Source organism: Panthera leo, chromosome D1 (genome assembly GCF_018350215.1).
Source record: "Panthera leo isolate Ple1 chromosome D1, P.leo_Ple1_pat1.1, whole genome shotgun sequence".
Taxonomy (NCBI): Eukaryota; Metazoa; Chordata; class Mammalia; order Carnivora; family Felidae; genus Panthera; species Panthera leo.
In genome coordinates, this window is record NC_056688.1 from 100,772,769 (window position 1) to 100,792,389 (window position 19,621).

A 19,621-nucleotide genomic window follows, 5' to 3' on the forward strand; every position below is an offset into this window, starting at 1 on the left:
TGACTGCCGTCTTTTATTATTCTATTTGTGCAAATTTCATATTTACCCTGTAATTGTGATATTAGCAAATTCTAACTTCATTTTTCTTTTGTTTTCTTTTTTTTTTTTTTTTAGTAAATTCTAACTTTAAAAATAAAGGTTGAAATCAAGTATTTTCTACAAGACTATTTATGGATAATCACTAAGTTTCTCCTTATTTCCTCATTTTAACCTTCCTTATCCGGATTTTGTTTCTGACTTTTCTGAGTCAATTTTCTTGTTTTGTCCACAGGAACCAAGAAAACCAGAGTGCTGAAGTCACTTTCATTCTCTTGGGCTTTTCAGAATATCCAGAACTACAGATGCCCCTGTTCCTGGTATTCCTGACCATCTACACAGTCACTGTTTTGGGAAATCTGGGCATGATCATGATTATCCAGATCAATCCCAAACTCCACACCCCCATGTACTTTTTTCTCAGCCATTTATCTTTGGTTGATTTCTGTTACTCTACAGTAGTCACACCCAAACTATTAGAAAACTTGATTGTGGAAGACAGAACCATCTCCTTCACAGGCTGCATCATGCAATTCTTCTTTGCGTGCATATTCGTGGTGACAGAAACCTTCATGTTGGCCGTGATGGCATATGACCGATTTGTGGCAGTTTGTAACCCTCTTCTGTACATAGTTGTCATGTCTCAGAAACTTTGTTCCTTGTTGGTGTATGCATCATATTCCTGGGGTATAGTGTGTTCCCTGACTCTTACTTACTTTCTACTGAAATTATCCTTCAAAGGAAATAATATCATAAATAACTTTGTCTGTGAGCATGCCGCCATCATCTCTGTGTCCTGCTCTGATCCCTACATGAGCCAGAAGATTATTTTAATCTCTGCCACATTCAATGAAATAAGCAGCCTGGTGATCATTCTGCTCTCCTATGTTTCCATTTTTATCACTGTCATGAAGATGCCTTCCACTGGGGGGCGCCACAAGGCCTTCTCCACGTGTGCTTCCCACCTGACCGCTATCACAATCTTCCATGGGACCATTCTCTTCCTGTACTGTGTTCCCAATTCCAGAAGTTCATGGCTCATGGTCAAGGTGGCTTCTGTCTTTTACACTGTGGTCATCCCCATGCTGAACCCACTGATCTATAGCCTCAGGAACAAAGATGTGAAGGAGACAATCAAGAAGTTAATCAATACCAAATTATTGTGACACATAATGTAAAGTGGCTTGTCACGTAAAGACTTTTGAGTTAGTACACATGACCATTTGACCACCTACGTAAATCTTCGATTCCTTTTTAAGTCATTGAAGATTGAGTTTATAGAGTTACCCTGAAAACAAATGGTTTATCGTGGGGAAGGATACATCAAATGTAGTCTAGTCAATTAAGAGCTGATCAACACTCACACACTAATTTTAAAAGTAATATTTCTTCAATTTTACACAAGGAACATTGATACATTACAAATACAAAGAAGGCGTATCTCCGCCCCACTAAAGTTCAGAACACTGCTTAGTAAAATTGTATTTAATATAAATTTTATTTTCTCTTTTTGTATACAAAATATGAAAATAAAAATTAATAACTGTATAGTTCAGAAACAGCTTTTGCTAAATCTAAATTTATCATTCCTGCTCATCTTGCATTGTGAGTTAGCTATTGATGCATAAACACAATGACATAAGATTTTAGTCATATGTCATGTTAGGTAATTATTTATTGGTTGATTGATTGGATAGCCCTGCTAATATCAGCAAAATCATCTTGGTTAACTTGATATCATCTTGTCTAACTGGACAACTTACTTCCAGTTCATAGATCTGCATGGTGATTGGGTAGCTGTGCTCTGTGGATCTATGGTCCCCTTTGAACCACGGGGCTAGTTAGAGGATTTTCTTGCAGTGTTCATGGCTGAATCACAAAAAAGAACGCGATATAACAAAAGATGCTTTAAGTTCCCTTGTGTATCATGCCTATCAACATTCTATTAGCCAGTGCAAATCACATAGCTGAGCACAAAGTCGATGGTTGCCAAGGTATATCTAAGCTGCAAGACTGAAAAGTTTCATGCCAAAGAGCATACATACAGGGAGTCATGAAGAACTGGGTCCAATATTTCAATATTCCTGAAGTTTATGGTAAATCTTACTTCGTGGAAAATATCCTTCTCCTGTATTCCAGATAAATATAACTGTCTTAATTTGACAGAACTTTTAAATACATTGGTGCACCATTTGATTGGCTTAACTACGTGACTGTGTTGGTTATTGCTTGCAGATTGTGATTGATGACTCCCAGGAGAGGTAACGTCTTGGTAAATTTCCAAGTAGCATAGTTTCAATCCAACTGCACACTATATTACTGGCTTCACCCAAATCATGAGGTTTTTATTTCCAAATAAAATATTCCAATTTCCTTTATATAAAGCTTTGCTCTTTATAAACCTATTCATCTGATTGTTTAGCAATACGTAACAATATATGAGCAAATCATGATATATAATTATGGTCTCTTGTGATTTATTTAACTTTTAATTCTCTATTAACCAAGTATCAAAAGCATTCAACCAATTCCAGTAGAATACCTTTATAGGCTGTGTGTGTATGTTAATACAAATATTTTAAGGATAGAAAAAATGTATTTAGGGAGTGTGCGAAAACAGTATAGAATTAACTATATGTGGCATATGATATAGAGCTTTGGATTTAAGATGTTAACATTTAAAAAAATATCATAAATGTGAGGTAAAATGTTATTTTGAAACTAATTGGATTTGTGCTGTGCAGGACAAAAGTAAACTCTACAGAAAGATCTCCGAATAACTGCAAAATCTTTTTAAATAGGTTACTGGTTTATTCTGGAAAATGCTTTTGAATGGACACTTATTCACACAAATGTAATACAGAAGTTCTCCAAGAATTTCAAAATTATAATTTTAATCTGAATGTGCACATTTTAAGTGATAAGTGTATGATTCCTAATGTATATTATTTCATTGGGGGTTCTATAAAGTCATAATAATGAGCTATTTATTTCCATGTATGTTATACTCTTCTTTAACTTTTTGTTAGTAGTTTGGATAGAGGCAAATTTTTTGTTTGGTTTCTGAAGGCCGTGGCAAGACTCTTGGTAAAGATATTCACAAGATCATCTTGTACAACAAAAAATGTACAGAAGTAATAGCCACTTAATGGAGGAACTGTTATAAGTTGAATGTTGACCACGTTATGTACATATTAATTTTCATATTGTGTTTAGTAATAAATAAGAGTTCAGGAAATTTACTAATGTTGGACAGTTGGCTTATGATATGAATATTTCAGTGGCGATAGGTGATATTTTTATTGTGTATCTGGTATTTCCTACTTCATCATCTTAGAAATAGATGGAACCTGAAAGAGAAAAAGGAAAGCTACATGGACAATTAGAGGAAGGGATTGTGGCTCTCCTACATCAGTGCTCTGTTTTCTGGATATTACTGCTTAGTTACTTAGTTCATTCAAGTTGAGGATAGTCTTGAAGAAAAAAGTTGCATTCAAAGCACAAGGGATGTGAAAGCAGTCCTGAGTTTGTGCCTCTGATAGAAGCAAAATCCTGGAGTGATTTTCTGGTTGCATTTGGTGTTTATTTCCGTACTGCTATAATTGAAATTCCAGGAAAGCCTTACAAAAATAAAAAAATAAAGCCTTATCTCCAATGTAAATAGCACATTAGAGAAGATATAATTCCAACTTTACATACATTTATCCCAGCAGGCAAAGAAGGGAACACTTTCCAGTTCATTGTAGGCCAGCATCCCCAGATAAGGAAATTATAGAACAACATATCATAAATATGCATGGACAAATATTTAAAAGAACAAATAAAATTTAGTGGTATATAAAAAAAGCTAATACATCACATACAAGAGGGAGTTAATCCGGGAATGCAGGAATGATGTATAATTTGAGTCCATTATTATAATTTGTCCCATGGACAAAATAATGTAGCGAAACATATAGTTACCTCAACAGATGTAGAGAATGCTTGATGGAATTAAGCAACTATTCATGATAAAAATACTCAGTAAAGTAGGAATAGAAAGGACAGATTGTTAGAAGGAAGAACTCATTTACTTCTTTCTGGACAATAAGGCATCAATAGTGTGTAAGACTGGAGCACTAGAATTTTAGTTAGGATGAAAAAAAACTATTTTCCTTAGACATATTTGAGCTAATTACTGCAGACACTTGAGGCAGAGAGAAAACATAGGGTCAAAGTTCATTTCCTTTCGATAGCTGGCTTCCTTTATATTGAAACAAAATTTTCATAAAATTAACCATATTAGAGTCAAAAATTCAGTGCCATTAAAACATTCACTGTATTATTCAACCAACACCTCTACCCAGTTCCAAAATATTTTCACCATTTCAAAAGCAAACGTCATACCCATTAATCAGTTTTTCTCCATTCTGCCTCTCCACCCAGAACCCGATAGTGACCATTCTGCTCTCTGTCATAATGTATTTATCCATTCTTATATTTCATATCATGCATTTATCCATTCTATATATTTCATATTTCATGAGTGCCTAGCTTCTTTCATTTGTCATGTTTTCAAGGTTCATCCACGTTGTAACATACACCAGTACTTTATTCCTCTATATGGTTGAACAGTCATCCATCATATGTGCATATTACAGTTCGTACATCTGTTGAAGTACATTTATTGATAGATATTTGGATTGCTTGACCTTTTGGCGATTGTGAATAGTGCTATTATAAACATCTATGCGCAAGTATCTGTTTGGGTGCCTGTTATCAACTGTATTCAGCTACACCTATTCAGTTTTTGCCTAGAAGTGGAATTGCTGGGTACTTGGAATTACCCAAACTGTAAGGTTAAAAGGCCCCATACCCAAGACTACACTCGCTTTTGACACAAATTACAAGTTAGAGGAATCCCCAAAACCACCTTTAGGTTTATTAATTTGCTAAAAGTTTTCAAACAACTCACTGAAACTCTGTTTATCCAGTGATAAACCAAATAAACCAAAATAAGATCAATCATCTGAAGGAAGAAACACACAGAACAGAATCTAGAAGAGATCCCAAAGAGGAGCTTCCAGTGTCCTTGGACATGTTACCATTCCAGCTTCCACGTGCGACAATACACATGGATCATTGGCAATTAGGGAAGATCACACAAGCCTCAGTGTTCAGCTTTTATTACGGTTCTATTACATAGGGTTGATTTATTGACTGTCCACATGGTTGATCTCAGCCTCCAGGTTGACTGTAGACAAAAGACCACTATCGGCCAAGATTGACAAACGTGGTCAGTCCCAACTTAAGATCAGGTGTGGCACTGATCATAAAGAGACCCTCCTATCAGGTAAGAAATAGATCACCTCCAAGAAACTGAGACTAAAAGCCGGACTTGCATTTGTGCGAGACCAATTTTTTTTTTTTTTTTTTTTTTTTTTTTTTTTACTACACATTGAGTCTAATAGTCTATTTATGTGAGGAATAACCAAACTGATTTCCACAGTGCCTGAACCATTTTGGGCTTCCAAGAACAATGTACAAAACTCCAGTTACTCTATATCATCACCAATGTTTGCTACTGTACATTTTTTTTCCTTTTTAAATTGTAGCTCTCCAGGGGCGCCTGGGTGGCTCAGTCGGTTAAGCGTCCAACTTCAGCTCACGTCACGATCTCGCGGTCTGTGAGTTCGAGCCCCGCGTCGGGCTCTGTGCTGACAGCTCAGAGCCTGGAGCCTGTTTCAGATTCTGTGTCTCCCTCTCTCTCTGACCCTCCCCCATTCATGCTCTGTCTCTCTCTGTCTAAAAAATAAAAATAAATAAATAAACAAAAATAAATTATAGCTCTCCTAGTGAAGAAGTGGCATGTCATTGTGGTATTGATTTGAATTTTCTTAATCACTAAAGACGTTGAGGATCTTTTCATGTGCTTGTGGGCATTTTTAGATCTTGGGAGAAATGCCTATTTAAATCATTTGCACATTTTCTAACTGGAAAGCTTGACTCTTGGGTGTTTGTTGTAAGAGTTCTACATATGTTGTGGATTCTACTCCATTATCAGATATATGATTTGGAAATCTTTTCTCCTATTCTCTGATTTCAATAATAATGTGTGGTTGTTTTTTTTTTTTTTTTGATGCACACAAATTTTAAATTTTTATTAAGTCCAATTTATCTATTTTTTTCTTTTGTCATTTGTGCTTTTGGTCCCGTATTTAAGGATTCATTGCCAAATCCAAGGCTATAAAAATTACAGCTAAGTTTTCTTCTAAGCGTTCTATAGGTTTTGCCATTACTTTAGGTCTTTGTTCAATTTTGAGTTAACCACTGTATATGGTATAAAGTAGATGTCCAGGGATGCTGGGTGGCTCAGTCAGTTAAGTGTCCAAATTTGGCTCAGGTCACGATCTCACCGCTCGTGGGTTCAAGCCCCACATTGGCCCTGTGCTGACAGCTCAGAGCCTGGAGCCTGCTTCAGATTCTGTCTCTGTCTCTCTGCTCGTGCTCTGCCTGTCTGTCTCTGTCTCTCAAATATAAAATAAAACATTAAAAATATAAAATAAAACAAAGTCGATGTCCAACCTCGTTATTTTACACGTGAATATCCAGTTCTCCTTGCCATCATTTATGGAAAAAATTCCTTTCTCCATTGAATGTTCTTGGGATACTGTTGAAAATCAATGGTTCATGGATATATGGGTTTATTTCCGGATTCTTAATTCTATTCCTTGTATCTGTGGAGTAAGTTGTGAAATCGGGAATCATGAATCTCCCCCCATATGTTCTTTTCCAAGATTGTCTTAGCTTTTGGACTCCTTTTAATTCCATATGGATTTAAAAATCAGTTTCCATTTCCACAAAATTACCTTTGGAATTTTGATAGAGATTGAGTGCCCTGAAACTGTATATGACCTGTGATGCTATGGCCAACTTAACAACATTAAGTGTTCCACGCTATTGCAGGAGGGACAAAACTTCTCTGCTCATCTTAAATTTTCAGCTAGGCTTTTTTAGCAAAAAAGGTTAACAAGAGGGAAACAAAGTTTATTAACGCATGCAGTGCACATCACATGAGAGAAGTTTAAACATAAAATAACGCAGAGACAGCTTAGAACTGCAGCTTTGATAACATCTTCAACAAAGAACAATGAATGTGTAGAGAGTCGACAGGACAAAGGAAAACAGTTGTAGGCTTCCAAGGGTAGCAAACTGTGGGAAGGTCATGGAGAATATGTGCAGGAAAGGGAAGCCTCTTCCACTGTTGGTGGGAATACAAACTGGTGTAGTCACTCTAGAAAACAGTAGGGAAACTTCTCAAAAAGTTAAAAATAGAACTACCCTGTGGCCCAGCGATTGCACTACTAGCTTTTTACCCAAAGGATACAAAAATACTGATTTGAAGGGGCACATGCACCCCGATGTTTATTGCAACATTATCACCAATAGCCAAATCATGGAAACAGCCCAAATGCCCATTGACTGATGAATGGATAAAGAAGAAGTGGTATATATACATACAATGGAATATTACTCAGCCATAAAAAATAATGAAATCTTGCCATTTGCAAAGATGTGGATAGAGATGGAGAGTATTATGCTCAGCAAAATAAGTCAGTCAGAGAAAGACAAATACCATATGATTTCACTCAAATATGGAACTTAAGAAACAAAACAGATGAACAAGAGAAGGGGAGAAAAGAGAGAGGGAGGCAATCCAGAAGAGACTCTTAAAAATAGAGAATAAATTGACAGCTGATAGAGGAGAAGTGGGCAGGAGGTTGGGTTAAATGGGTAATGGGCATTAAGGAGGGCACTTGTGATGGGCACTGGGTGTTGTATCACAAGTGATGAATCACTAAATTCTACTCTGGAAACCAATATTACCCTATATGCTAACTAACTAGAATTTAAATAAAAACTTGAAACAAAAAAAAAAGGAAAGTAATGGAGTAAGATTGTTTGCAGATTTCTTTGGGCTGATAAGTGTCTGTCTCTAGTAAAAAGAAAATTTATATTCTGCTTTTTTGGCAGAAAAGGGGACGGTACAAAGAGCTTTCCCTGCATTTGTTGCTCTGCTTGCCTTCAGCTCAAAAAATTTTTTTTTAATATCAAAATGCATATTTTAGCAGGGCATATTCTGGATTCCTTCCCTATGAATGCACCGTAGCTTTTCATTTATTTAGATATTCTTTAATTTGTTTCAGCAATGTTTTGTAGTTACAGTATACACGTCTTTCACCTCCTTTTAAATTTATGTCTAGGTATTTGATTCTTTTGAGTGTCATTTAAGTGGAATGTTTTTCTTAACTTCCATTGAGGATTGCTCATTTCTGCTATCTAGAAACATCGCTGATTTTTGCATGTTTACTGTGTGCTGTGAAACTTTGCTGAAATTGTGTCGACTGAGATGATCATGTGGTTTTACTGCTTTGTTCTTAATGTGGTACATACGTTAGTTGGTTTTCCTATGTGGAACTACACTTGTATTTCTGGAAAAATATCACTAAGTCATGTGATATGACCCCTTTAGGATGCTGTTGGATTCAATTTGCTACCCTTTTGTTGAGGAGTCTACCAAACATTTTAAAAAGCGTTAACACCAATCCTTTTAAAACTCTTCCAAAAAGTAGAAGAAAATCTTCCAAAGTAATTTAGTCCAGCACTATTACCCCAATACTGAGGCTAGACAAAGACACTGCAAGAAAATTACAGATCAAGATCCCTGATGAACATAGATCTATATCGTTTTTTATGTGTGGATCCTCAGATGTATTGTTTCAGAGACTGCTGACTATCTTTTATCCTTGATTTTCTTATGCATTATATAAATTGGACTCGATAAAAATTGAGCTTCTGAAGGATGTATTTACAGAGTTTTTAACTGCCTCTTCTATACTTAGAAAAGAGACTCATAACCTCAGAAGCACCATGTTGAAGGTGAGCCAGGGGTTATAAGAAACCTGAGCCCCGAAATTACTATATGGAGCATAACTGCCTAATATTCAGGAATGCAATTTGAGTCTTCCATTAGTGAGAAAGAAATATGCTCTTACTGCATCTGGCTACTGGTATTTTTGATTTGTGTCTTTCATGCATGTTGGATAGAATTACCAAATTAATGAATATATCATCCTTTCCATAAATTGGTATTTTAGGAAACCTACAATCCAAAATTATTTCAGAGTCAACAGTAAATATAAATATCCGAGGACACCGTACCTGTATTTGACAGGCCAAAGCAGATTGTCTTCTATTAATAAAACCCATAGTGTGACTAGAAAAGGAAGTTTTCAGTGTATTGCTAACTAACTAATTAAAAATAGACAATGTAATTTATTATTTAGAAAGCTCTATATTACCATACACAGGGACATAAGTATACTTTCATAGGAAAATAGAAAATATAAATTCAACATGAATTACAATGACTATCTCTAGACTATTACCTATTTTTTTTTAATTTAAGAGACAGAGAGAGAGAGAGAGAGAGAGAGAATGCAAGTGGGGGAGAAGTCTAGAGGGAGAGAGAGAATCTTAAGCAGGCTCCATGCTCAGCATGGACACCAATATGGGGCTCGATCCCAAGACCTTGGGATGACTACCAGGGTGGAAATCAAGAGTCGGTGCTCAACTGACCGAGCCACCCAGGTGTCCTGCTAGACTACTGTCTTACAGGTTATTTTTTTCTCATGCATTTATTTTTTTTTAATCTGTTTAGTGTTTATTTATTTTTGAGACAGAGAGACAGAGACAGAGCATGAGTGGGAGAGGGGCAGAGAGAGAGGGAGACACAGAATCTGAAACAGGCTCCAGGCTCTGAGCTGTCAGCACAGGGTCTGATGCGGGGCTCAAACCCATGAACCATGAGATCATGACCTGAGCTGACATCAGATGCTCAACCGACTGAGCCACCCAGGAGCTCCTTTTTCTCACACATTTCTGTATTTTACATCAATGTAAAGATATATAGAATCTTGTTTATTTTCCTTAAGCTTAATGTTGATAATGCAAACACCTCAGGGCTTCAGGAAAATAATACACAACCAAGATATCACATGGGACGTGTTACAACTAATTACTTGAATTACAGTCTGCAAGGCAGTACCTCAGTGACATTCTCTAGTCTCTGCATCCCTAAGGTCTTACTGGCATATATTTGTGACACAGTTTGGTGCCAGGATTTAGTTTTCAGGTGTGATCTTATCTCTGTTATTTCTGAGTTGTCTTAATAAATTGGAAAAAAAACAAGTAACTATCTGAAACATTTAATGAAACATACTGTGGACTATTCTCGCTTTCAGCTCTGTTTCTATTAATTAAATACTTTGCAGGAACATTCCTGGAGTTCATTCATCCAAGTGAAGAATTCTTCCCTAAATGACTCACGCAAGCCTTTCTGCATTTAAGTGAGTTGATTTTGTTTTACTTTAGAAGGAAAATATGGAGTTCCAGTAATCTTTGCAGAAGACGAGCACGTGTGTAGGACAAAGTGCCCACAGACCGCTTAGTTCTGTGCGCAAAGGGTTTGTGGTATTGTATTCTAATTCCTTCTTTCTTTCAAATGTTATTCATCCTGTTTTCCTTATTTTGTAGTCACTCTGCAGCCAGCAAGGCAACAAACATTTGGCAAATCCAGAATAACAATAATAAAAAAAAATAAAATCTCCAAAGAAGAAAGTAATAATAACAACCTTATTTTAAATGATAAGCTACAGCATATGGCACTCGTCAGTTATAAACAGTAGAGTTTATAAAAAGGCAAGAAACAATGAGCAATGTCTCTAATAGTAGGTGGTAAAATAAAATATGACAATAGTGGGAATAAATTGGGAAAATAAACTATGGGCAAATGATCACCTATCATGTAACAGGTCTTCATAAGTCCGCCATGACTGAAGAAAAATGTGTCAGGTGGCAATGAGATTGAATTTCTAGATCCAAGAAGTTTTGGAAAAGCCAGCTGAACATTGTAAATTGCCTGCATTCACTTTTAAAATGTATTTGGAGTCTTAGAAGTCACTGGTTGTCAGGTTAAAGTAATCGTGGAAAATTATTCTCACAGTGTTGCACGGAATATTTCAAAGTGAAGGAATGCTCCTGGGGTATATGTCCATAATCTAGCTTTGCAGGGCTAAGACTTTTTAAGGGAGTGTCACAGTGGCTTTGCTGTGGGATCGGTCTTTGAGATATATCTTTCCTATAGGAACGAACACATGGGAAGCAGAGAAAGCAATAGTGTGTTAAGAAAACCTATAGCAGAATGGGGAAAATATAATTATGCATCTTAGATTAAATGCCCCAATGAAATTCTATAGCGTTTCTATTGTATGGATTCAGGAGGAAAGAATTTCTATATTGTATGTGCCCACCCATTGATAGATGTCCATACTTGGGCCTGATTTTTGTAACAATGTAAGGTTTTTGGAATCCTACCCATTACTCAAAATTTCATTAAATAAGAAAGCTGAATATCAAGTATGCATTGCACCATGTCTTGTAGCCTTGAATTCATTACCAAAGTATCTACATCCATTGTAGTGATTTAAATTTTATATTACAAATATTCTCATTTTACTGTTGAGAAAATGCCTCGTGGCAGCAAGTAATTTTCAAGAAATATCGTGTGTTGTTTGAGATGGGTCTTTGTCCTGACACTTGTCCTTAGAAGAGCTTTAAACTTAGTTCAAAACGACAGAATGCATTTTTCACTGCAGCATGAGATTTATGCACACTGTTCAGTATTTTGAGAGTTTTCACTGTGTACCACCTACCTAGTTTCCACAATTGACCACACTGGAGAAAGAAGAGATTTTTGTTCAATATCGTTTTAACTGTCTTCCCTAGAAATGCAGCACATATTTTGCTGTGAACCTATCCCGATGAATAATATAATATGACATGAGGGATAATATTAAAAAAATTTCAAGATTAGTTCAACATAAGTGTGTAAGTTTAGGATACTTCTACAGCACAGCTGTAGCTGTGTTGAGAATATTGGATTACCAGGAGTAACAAGGGCGTTGAAAGGGAGATGAGACAACCAAGAAAATCTTAAATTGACCATTTTGCATGAATGCTAACATTTAAACTTTTAAAAACCAGTTAGAAGTTGATTTTCTCACAGTTTAAGGGGAGAGGCAGGTAAGAAAGTAAAGAAAGTCATGTAATTCTTTGCTTCTACCGTTGACCCTTGAACAAGATGGAAGTGAGAGGCGCCAACCTCCATGCAGTCAAAAACCTACATATACCTCTTGACTTCCCAAAATTTAACTATTAATAGCCTAGTGTTGACTGGAAGCCTTCCTGATAACATACACAGTCGATTAGCACGTATTTTGTATGTTGCCTGGTTTATGCTTGTATATATGTATGTGTGTTTTGCATTAAATATTGTATTCTTTCCATAAGGTAAGATAGAGAAAAGAATTATTAAGACAAGTTGTAAGAAAGATAAAGTACTTTTACAGTACTATACTATATTTATTGGAAAAAAATAGCACATAAGTGGGCTTGCACAGTTCAAACCCTTGTTCAAAGGTCAACTGTATTTTTACTAAGCTCAAATTCATGCAAAGAGAGTGGCTTATGAAGTCAGCTGCCTATGATAATACTGATTTTATTATCTGAAATAGAGCAAAGTCTAGTCTGTGTTTTATGTTCCTGTTTTAACCTTGGTTTTGATGACTCTAGTCACACAAAGTTTTTACTCACTGTGTAATTGTTACATAAGTCAATACTCACTTTTTAAATGTAACAGTGGAAGGAAGTCTACTATTTTCAGCAACACTCGTAAGAGACCCATTGAGCCTCTAAACTTGTCTTTTCTTCTCTTATGTATTTCAGATTCTGGAACTTACTTTCTGGATAAACTTTTATATTTTGTCCACAGGAATCAAGAAAACCAGAGTAGTAGAGTCACCTTCATTCTGTTGGGCTTCTCAGAATATCCAGAACTCCAGATGCCACTTTTCCTGGTATTCCTGACCATCTACACAGTCACTGTTCTTGGGAATCTGGGTATGATCATGATCATCAAGATCAATCCCAAACTCCACACCCCCATGTACTTTTTTCTCAGCCATTTATCTTTGGTTGATTTCTGTTACTCTACAGTAGTCACACCCAAACTATTAGAAAACTTGGTTGTGGAAGACAGAACCATCTCCTTCACAGGCTGCATCATGCAATTTTTCTTTGCGTGCATATTCGTGGTGACAGAAACCTTCATGTTGGCCGTGATGGCATATGACCGATTTGTGGCAGTTTGTAACCCTCTTCTGTACACAGTTGTCATGTCTCAGAAGCTTTGTTCCTTGTTGGTGGGAGCATCATATTCTTGGAGTATAGCCTGCACCTTAACATACACATACTTTTTGTTGACTTTATCCTTTTGTGGAACTAACTTCATAAACAACTTTGTCTGTGAGCATGCTGCCATTGTCTCTGTGTCCTGCTCTGATCCTTACATTAGCCAGAGGGTCATTTTAGTCTCTGCCACATTCAACGAAATAAGCAGCCTGGTGATCATTCTTCCCTCCTATGTTTCCATTTTTATCACTGTCATGAAGATGCCTTCCACTGGGGGGCGCCACAAGGCCTTCTCCACGTGTGCTTCTCACCTGACCGCCGTTACAATTTTCCATGGGACCATACTGTTTCTGTATTGTGTTCCCAACTCCAAAAGTTCATGGCTCATGGTCAAAGTAGCTTCTGTCTTTTACACTGTGGTCATTCCCATGCTGAACCCACTGATCTACAGCCTCAGGAACAAAGATGTGAAAGAGGCAGTCAAGACGTTAATTAATGTTAAATTATTCTTTGATAAAATGTAAAGCCAGAAATATGAATTAGTCCTTTTTTTAGAGTACTGGTAAGACTTGTCCAATAGAAAATCAGTCCATAAGGGTATGATACACTTGTAATTGACAGTCCATAATCTGTTCACTCTAAAGTTTAGTGAAATAACTTTAAAATTACATATGATGTTAGGGATAAAAGATTAAACCAAGTGTTTGATTCATAAATTGAAATACAAAAGTGTCTGTGTCAGTATACATCATCATGTAATTGCTCAGACAAATTTCAGTTCAGTTTAAGTCATGGAAGTGTGGGATTTTTGAGATGGTCTGAAGAGTTATGGCTTATTACAAGGTAGTTTACTTCTTAATATAAAAACAGTACCTTAAAAGCTCTTCAACATAGGAGCTCCCGGGTGGCTCAGTCAGTGAAGCATCTGACTCTTGATTTCAGTTCAGGTCATGTTCTCATGGTTCCTGGGATGGAGGCCCATGTCAGGCTCTACGCTGACATCATGGAACCTGCTTGGGATTCTCTCTCTCTCCCTCTCTCTCTGCCCCTCCCTTGCTCATGCTGTCTCTCTCTCTCTCTCTTAAGTTAAATAAACATTTAAAAAGCTTTTCAACATAAAACTCTAAGGTTCTAAAAACAAAAATTATATTTAATTCCACAAGAATCATCTTGGTACTGGAAGATTCCCTGAAAAATAAAAATAAATAAAAGTATATCTCCCTTAAAAGGTCCAGAAAACAATGTAAATTATAACTGGCAGTATGAACAAATATAAAATATTTTCTATGTATGTCGTAGCACAAGAAACCAATATACATTTTGGAGATACATGCCCATCACTGTAGTTTTTCTCTTTGTGTCAATATAGTTGTACTTTTTTCATTTATTCAAAATTTTATTGTAATAGTACTAGGTACATTTTAGGTTGTAAGAAATAATTTACAGAGATCCCAAGTAGTTTTTACCGATTTTCCCCTATGATCATATAATACAACAATCAGGATATTAATAATGGCACAATGTACAGATCTTACTCAGGCATCAATTATTTATTGATGAAAAACAATCATAAATTCCAGAAGGATGCAACAATAGCAATCCTTTAGAACCAGTGAGTTGACGAAGGTACCTCGGCTGATAGCAGCTGGGTCACTTGAGCATCAATACTGAGCTAACCAGATCAGCTAACCTCAATCTACAGGCCTGTAGGTAGGTCATCTTTATTGGACTATTTGGTTAATGGTCTATGTTGTAAGTTGAGTCACAATAAAGTATGCATAAAGCAAAGGTATGTTATAAGTGCCTGTTTGGGTCTCACCTGTTAACATGTTAGGAGTTAAAGCAAATCACATGACTAAGCCCAAGGCCAAGGGGTGAGAAAGGTATCTACATCTTGTGGAACTGTTAAGTTATAAGTCAACAGGGTATATATAGGGAGAAGCAAAGAATCTGGCTCAAAATCTACTGAAGATTGACCAAAGCATTTGCCTCATTGAACGTATTCTTTGATAATGCCAGATAACTTTATGGCAGATAACAGATAACCCACGACTGTGGTAGGTTTCAGCCAAGTTTTCTAATAATCAACTGGTTATTGTATTGCTTTAAGCAAATGCCTGGGATTAAATATAATAACTCACGTTTTCTTTGTTGTCTTCATCATGACTAAAGTTTATAAGCAAAGACTAGAGAGACATTCACGTGTGGTTGCTCTAATTCAACCACTTAAACATTACTTGTTTCTCTCCACTATTTAGAGTCTTATTTTCATATGGAAATTAAATGCTCTTTACCATAATGCTTTACGTGGAATCAGGTATCTTGTGTCAATTAGGGATATATAACAAAATTATAATCACTCATTGTTTATCATAGCAATAACAAAGGATTTACTTTAATTTTTAATTGTTTGTCAACCAAGGGCCCTAAGTAAATGTTCCATCAGGTTCTTTCACTATGTGCATGCCTCTGCGTGTGTGTGATCTTTTAGGAACACAAAAATAAGTTAGGAAGCTTGAGCGTGTTATCATGGAATATATGGTATATTCAGTAAGGTTCTAAGGTTAAAAACTAGAATATATAATTTTTAAATATTGATTTTGAAGTTATGTAACTTGGGGTTTGGTAATTTAATTAGTTTTGTGTTTCTCAGTGGAAAACAAAATAAAAACAAGAAAAAGTGAAGAGCTGAAAAATCCTTTTAGAACATGATATTCTTTTATGTTGGTAAATGCTCTTACATATGCAGCTTATTTACACAAATGTAATGTAAAGTGATTTTCAAAAAGCCTCACGTTGTACGTTCAACCTGAAAGTAGACGTTCTAATAGTGAAGCTAAACACGTTAGATAATATATTAATTCACTAGTGGTTGTGTTACGTGATGGCTATGGGCTATTTTTTTTTTCTACCCATGGATTTATATGCTACTCTTCCTTTAAAATTTTAGATGTAGTAGGCATAAATGTGACTTTCTTTTTGTCCAAGGCCTGTGACGTAACAGGTCCATATTGAACACAATTTTCTTTCTTTCCTAATATGTGGCCTAGAAAATATTCCTAGAGGTACAGGAATAACATAGGTGGACTTAAAATATTAACACTATGACCTTTCTGGCTGAACTAAAGAATACAGCTGGCTTTATAGCCAAGATGATGATTAACTAACATATCCTAGCCCCCAGCTGAAGGCAAGCATGTTCAGCATGTAAGAAACAATAAGCCTTAATAGTTGAATGTAAAATATATATACGTGTGTGTGTGTGTGTGTGTGTGTATATATATATATACATATATATACATGTATATATATACATGCATATACATATGTATATACATATATACATAGTATATATACATATATAGTATAATATTAAGTGTTATATATATTATATATATGTATTTGTATATACATATATACATAGTATAATATTAAGTGTGTTTCTATATAAATTCATGTAGGAACAGATAAGCAAAATTAAGAGACTAAAAAAGCATATCATAGCAGCTATAAGTATGCTGGAGTCAATGGGATAGATAGGACTATAATTTTTCATGATTTTAATAAGTATAACCTCTATACAGAGGCACATTATTTTTTAAGATGTAAAGATCAGCATGTCAATGATTTAAAAGAAATTATAGTCTAAGCTGAGGAAGGAAGTTCCCTCTAATTATTTTGTTTGTAGCTCATTATAGCACACACTGTCAGGGTTCCCTGAGGTCTGTGCCCCCAAGGTTAGGCACTTAGAATAAAACAAACACCATCATGGAGTATAGTTTCCAGGTCTATCTACTCCTGAAGGACATCTCTATGTTCCCTCCAAAATTTCTTGACAATTGCAAAAGTGGCATTTCTTGGGATCTTTATTGAATAAAATTTTGCAAGAAACATCAACTCTGATCAAAGAACTGAAACATTTAAACAAAACTTTCAGTTTTGAGACAGAAAGTACAGGCAGCTTATTAATAGTAGCAAGGAAGTCAATAAAAATGCATCAGGAAAATCTGGCTTTTGGTAAGTTGATTCAACCTAAGATTATCTTTTCATTCTGATGTGAGGGACATTGGAACCCAGCATGTTGTTGGCCGGAGCCACCTACGTGAGCTGAGTAACAGCAATTTCGACTTGGTTTATGTGTATATTCAACTGGCTGCATTCTACTTGCGTTATTCCCAGAACCGTTGTTCTGAGCTGGAAAGTTCGTCTCCAATTGCTAAGCTAAACACATTGTGTGGTTTGACAAGAAATGTTAAATGCAAGTCTTCTCCTAAAGAAGTGATACTCTTCACGGAAAAAGCTAAGGCGCACATGCAAACATGCACATACACACACATGCCCATAAATGTAGCAAACGTGCCAGGCACTACACATACATTGTGGTAATAGACGTGGAAAGAACATAGAAGAGAAAAGGCATTTCTATTAACCAGCAGTTTTTTTGGAGGGGCTATGTGGTACTTCAGGAAATGGTGGCACAACGTACAACAACAAGGGTAGAGGTGCCATTTCAGAGGGATGAATGGTGGAAGATTAAGAGTTACAAATGCTTGTTTTTGTACAATAAGGATTTAAGGCCCCACTGTGAATGAAGCACTATGGTCATGGCAGACGATGTGGTCATATAGTGCCTGGAGATATTAAAGACATCTGGGCAGAAGTTTCGATTTGATTCACTTAGTATAAAATGCTCTCAAAAATGCTTACACCATTGCATTCCAGGCTAAGTGTGAGTCAACAAAAGTTAATCTCACAGACTGGACTCCAGTTGGAAATCTTATATACAGGTGAGAGGATAGTTGGTAATAGGAAAAATGAAGAGGGAGGGTGCACTTAGACTATTTCTCTCTTTTCAGCTTTCCCTGATTGCCTTTCCCACAGTCACACATACGACACGGCAGAAGAGACAGAAAGAACCAGGCAGGGTTAGGAAAGCAAAGGAAAATGAAGATTCTGCGTTGCTGGATTAGAAATGGATACGACTGTGAATCCAAGACTCAGTGAAACATCTCAAATTAAAAAGAGTCCAGGAGATACAATTCTTTTTAAAATAGCTTTCCGAATATGCACCGCAAGAACGTTTAAAAACTTGGAACTCGTACTATTTTCATAGAGATTAATGGCAGTAGAAAATTAACATGGAAGGAAGCCGATATCTGTGGAGATCTTAACCAAGTGTAGGATTTGTTGGATATTTTAAGGTCATACGTCATTTAATATGTTCGTGCTCAACATTAAATGAGCTAGCGTGGTGTTACCATCCACATTTTGTAGATGAGAGTATTGAGGCTCATATGATTAAAGAATTTGTTAAAGTTGCTTATGTAATATACAACATAGGCTGAAACTGAACTAACATCTGTTTCCTAAATTCACGTTCTCTATAAAATAACATGATGTAAGGCTGTCTTTTCTCCACCCACTCAAATTAGCCCCTTCTCTGAATGGGGCTAATTTTCAAAAAAAGTTGATAGTAGAATTTTATAAGAAAAGTTTCTGATATGAAAAGGTAAGTGAGATATTTTATTTTCCTTTTTCTGCACTGTGAACAAAGATATAGCTTCTTTATTCAATCCCAATCATACTCCCAGTACCAAGCTGAGTTAGTTAAAAACAATACCCTACTTAGTTTGACAAGCTTATCACCACAACATTACCTTAACAATTATTGCCTTTATGCATTTTTTTTGTACCTGTAGAATTGGTGAACTAATAAATCTACAATGGGAGCATGTTCCTCACAAGGGGTGTGGAATGGGCAAGGAAGTCTCACATTCTTTATGAGTAACCTGGAACTCTTAACTCTTGAACTCCTTAAGACTTCCTGGCATTCTTTCCTGACCTTGAACTCCTCTAGGTCGTTAAGGCATCCTGGAATTCTCTCACTTAAAGTTTACGTGGGACACGTATTGAACACAACATGTGCACTCTTGAGAAGTGGCAGAGAAAGCATATTTACCAACAATTTAACAAATAGCTCAAGTAGTAATGAGAATGGAGTGGTCACTGGTGATTAGTGATATGAATGGAACCTGAAGACCTTCTGGGTGGACAGAGTGGCTCGAGTAAAGGCAAGAAGTAGTGAGATTAGCAGCAATTCAGTTAGACTAAAAGGCCACGCCAGGGGTGAAGAGAGAAGTAAGGAGTCAACAGTGCATGAAATTTAGTAATAAATGCACAATCCTCAAATTTGTACAAATGTTTCAAGTACACGTCTGAGATTTGTTGCTTACTGGTAAATCCTGGACAAAGCTTGGCAGGGCAGTAAATTGACCTAACACAGTTCAAATATTTG

The 19,621-nt window shown here is 36.2% G+C and overlaps 2 protein-coding genes across 2 annotated transcripts; both read left to right on the forward strand.

Moving 5' to 3' along the window:
- Nucleotides 1-269: 269 nt before the first annotated feature.
- Nucleotides 270-1,202, forward strand: LOC122200448 (olfactory receptor 5D13-like). Its single transcript, XM_042906045.1, has one exon. It carries the CDS (start codon nt 342-344, stop codon nt 1,200-1,202), a length of 861 nt encoding a protein of 286 aa, XP_042761979.1. The 5' UTR covers nt 270-341.
- An 11,703-nt stretch (nt 1,203-12,905) lies between these two features.
- LOC122200489 (olfactory receptor 5D13-like) lies at nt 12,906-13,850 on the forward strand. The gene has a single exon (XM_042906138.1). The coding sequence runs from the start codon at nt 12,978-12,980 to the stop codon at nt 13,848-13,850; it is 873 nt and encodes a 290-aa protein (XP_042762072.1). The 5' UTR covers nt 12,906-12,977.
- Nucleotides 13,851-19,621: the final 5,771 nt, after the last annotated feature.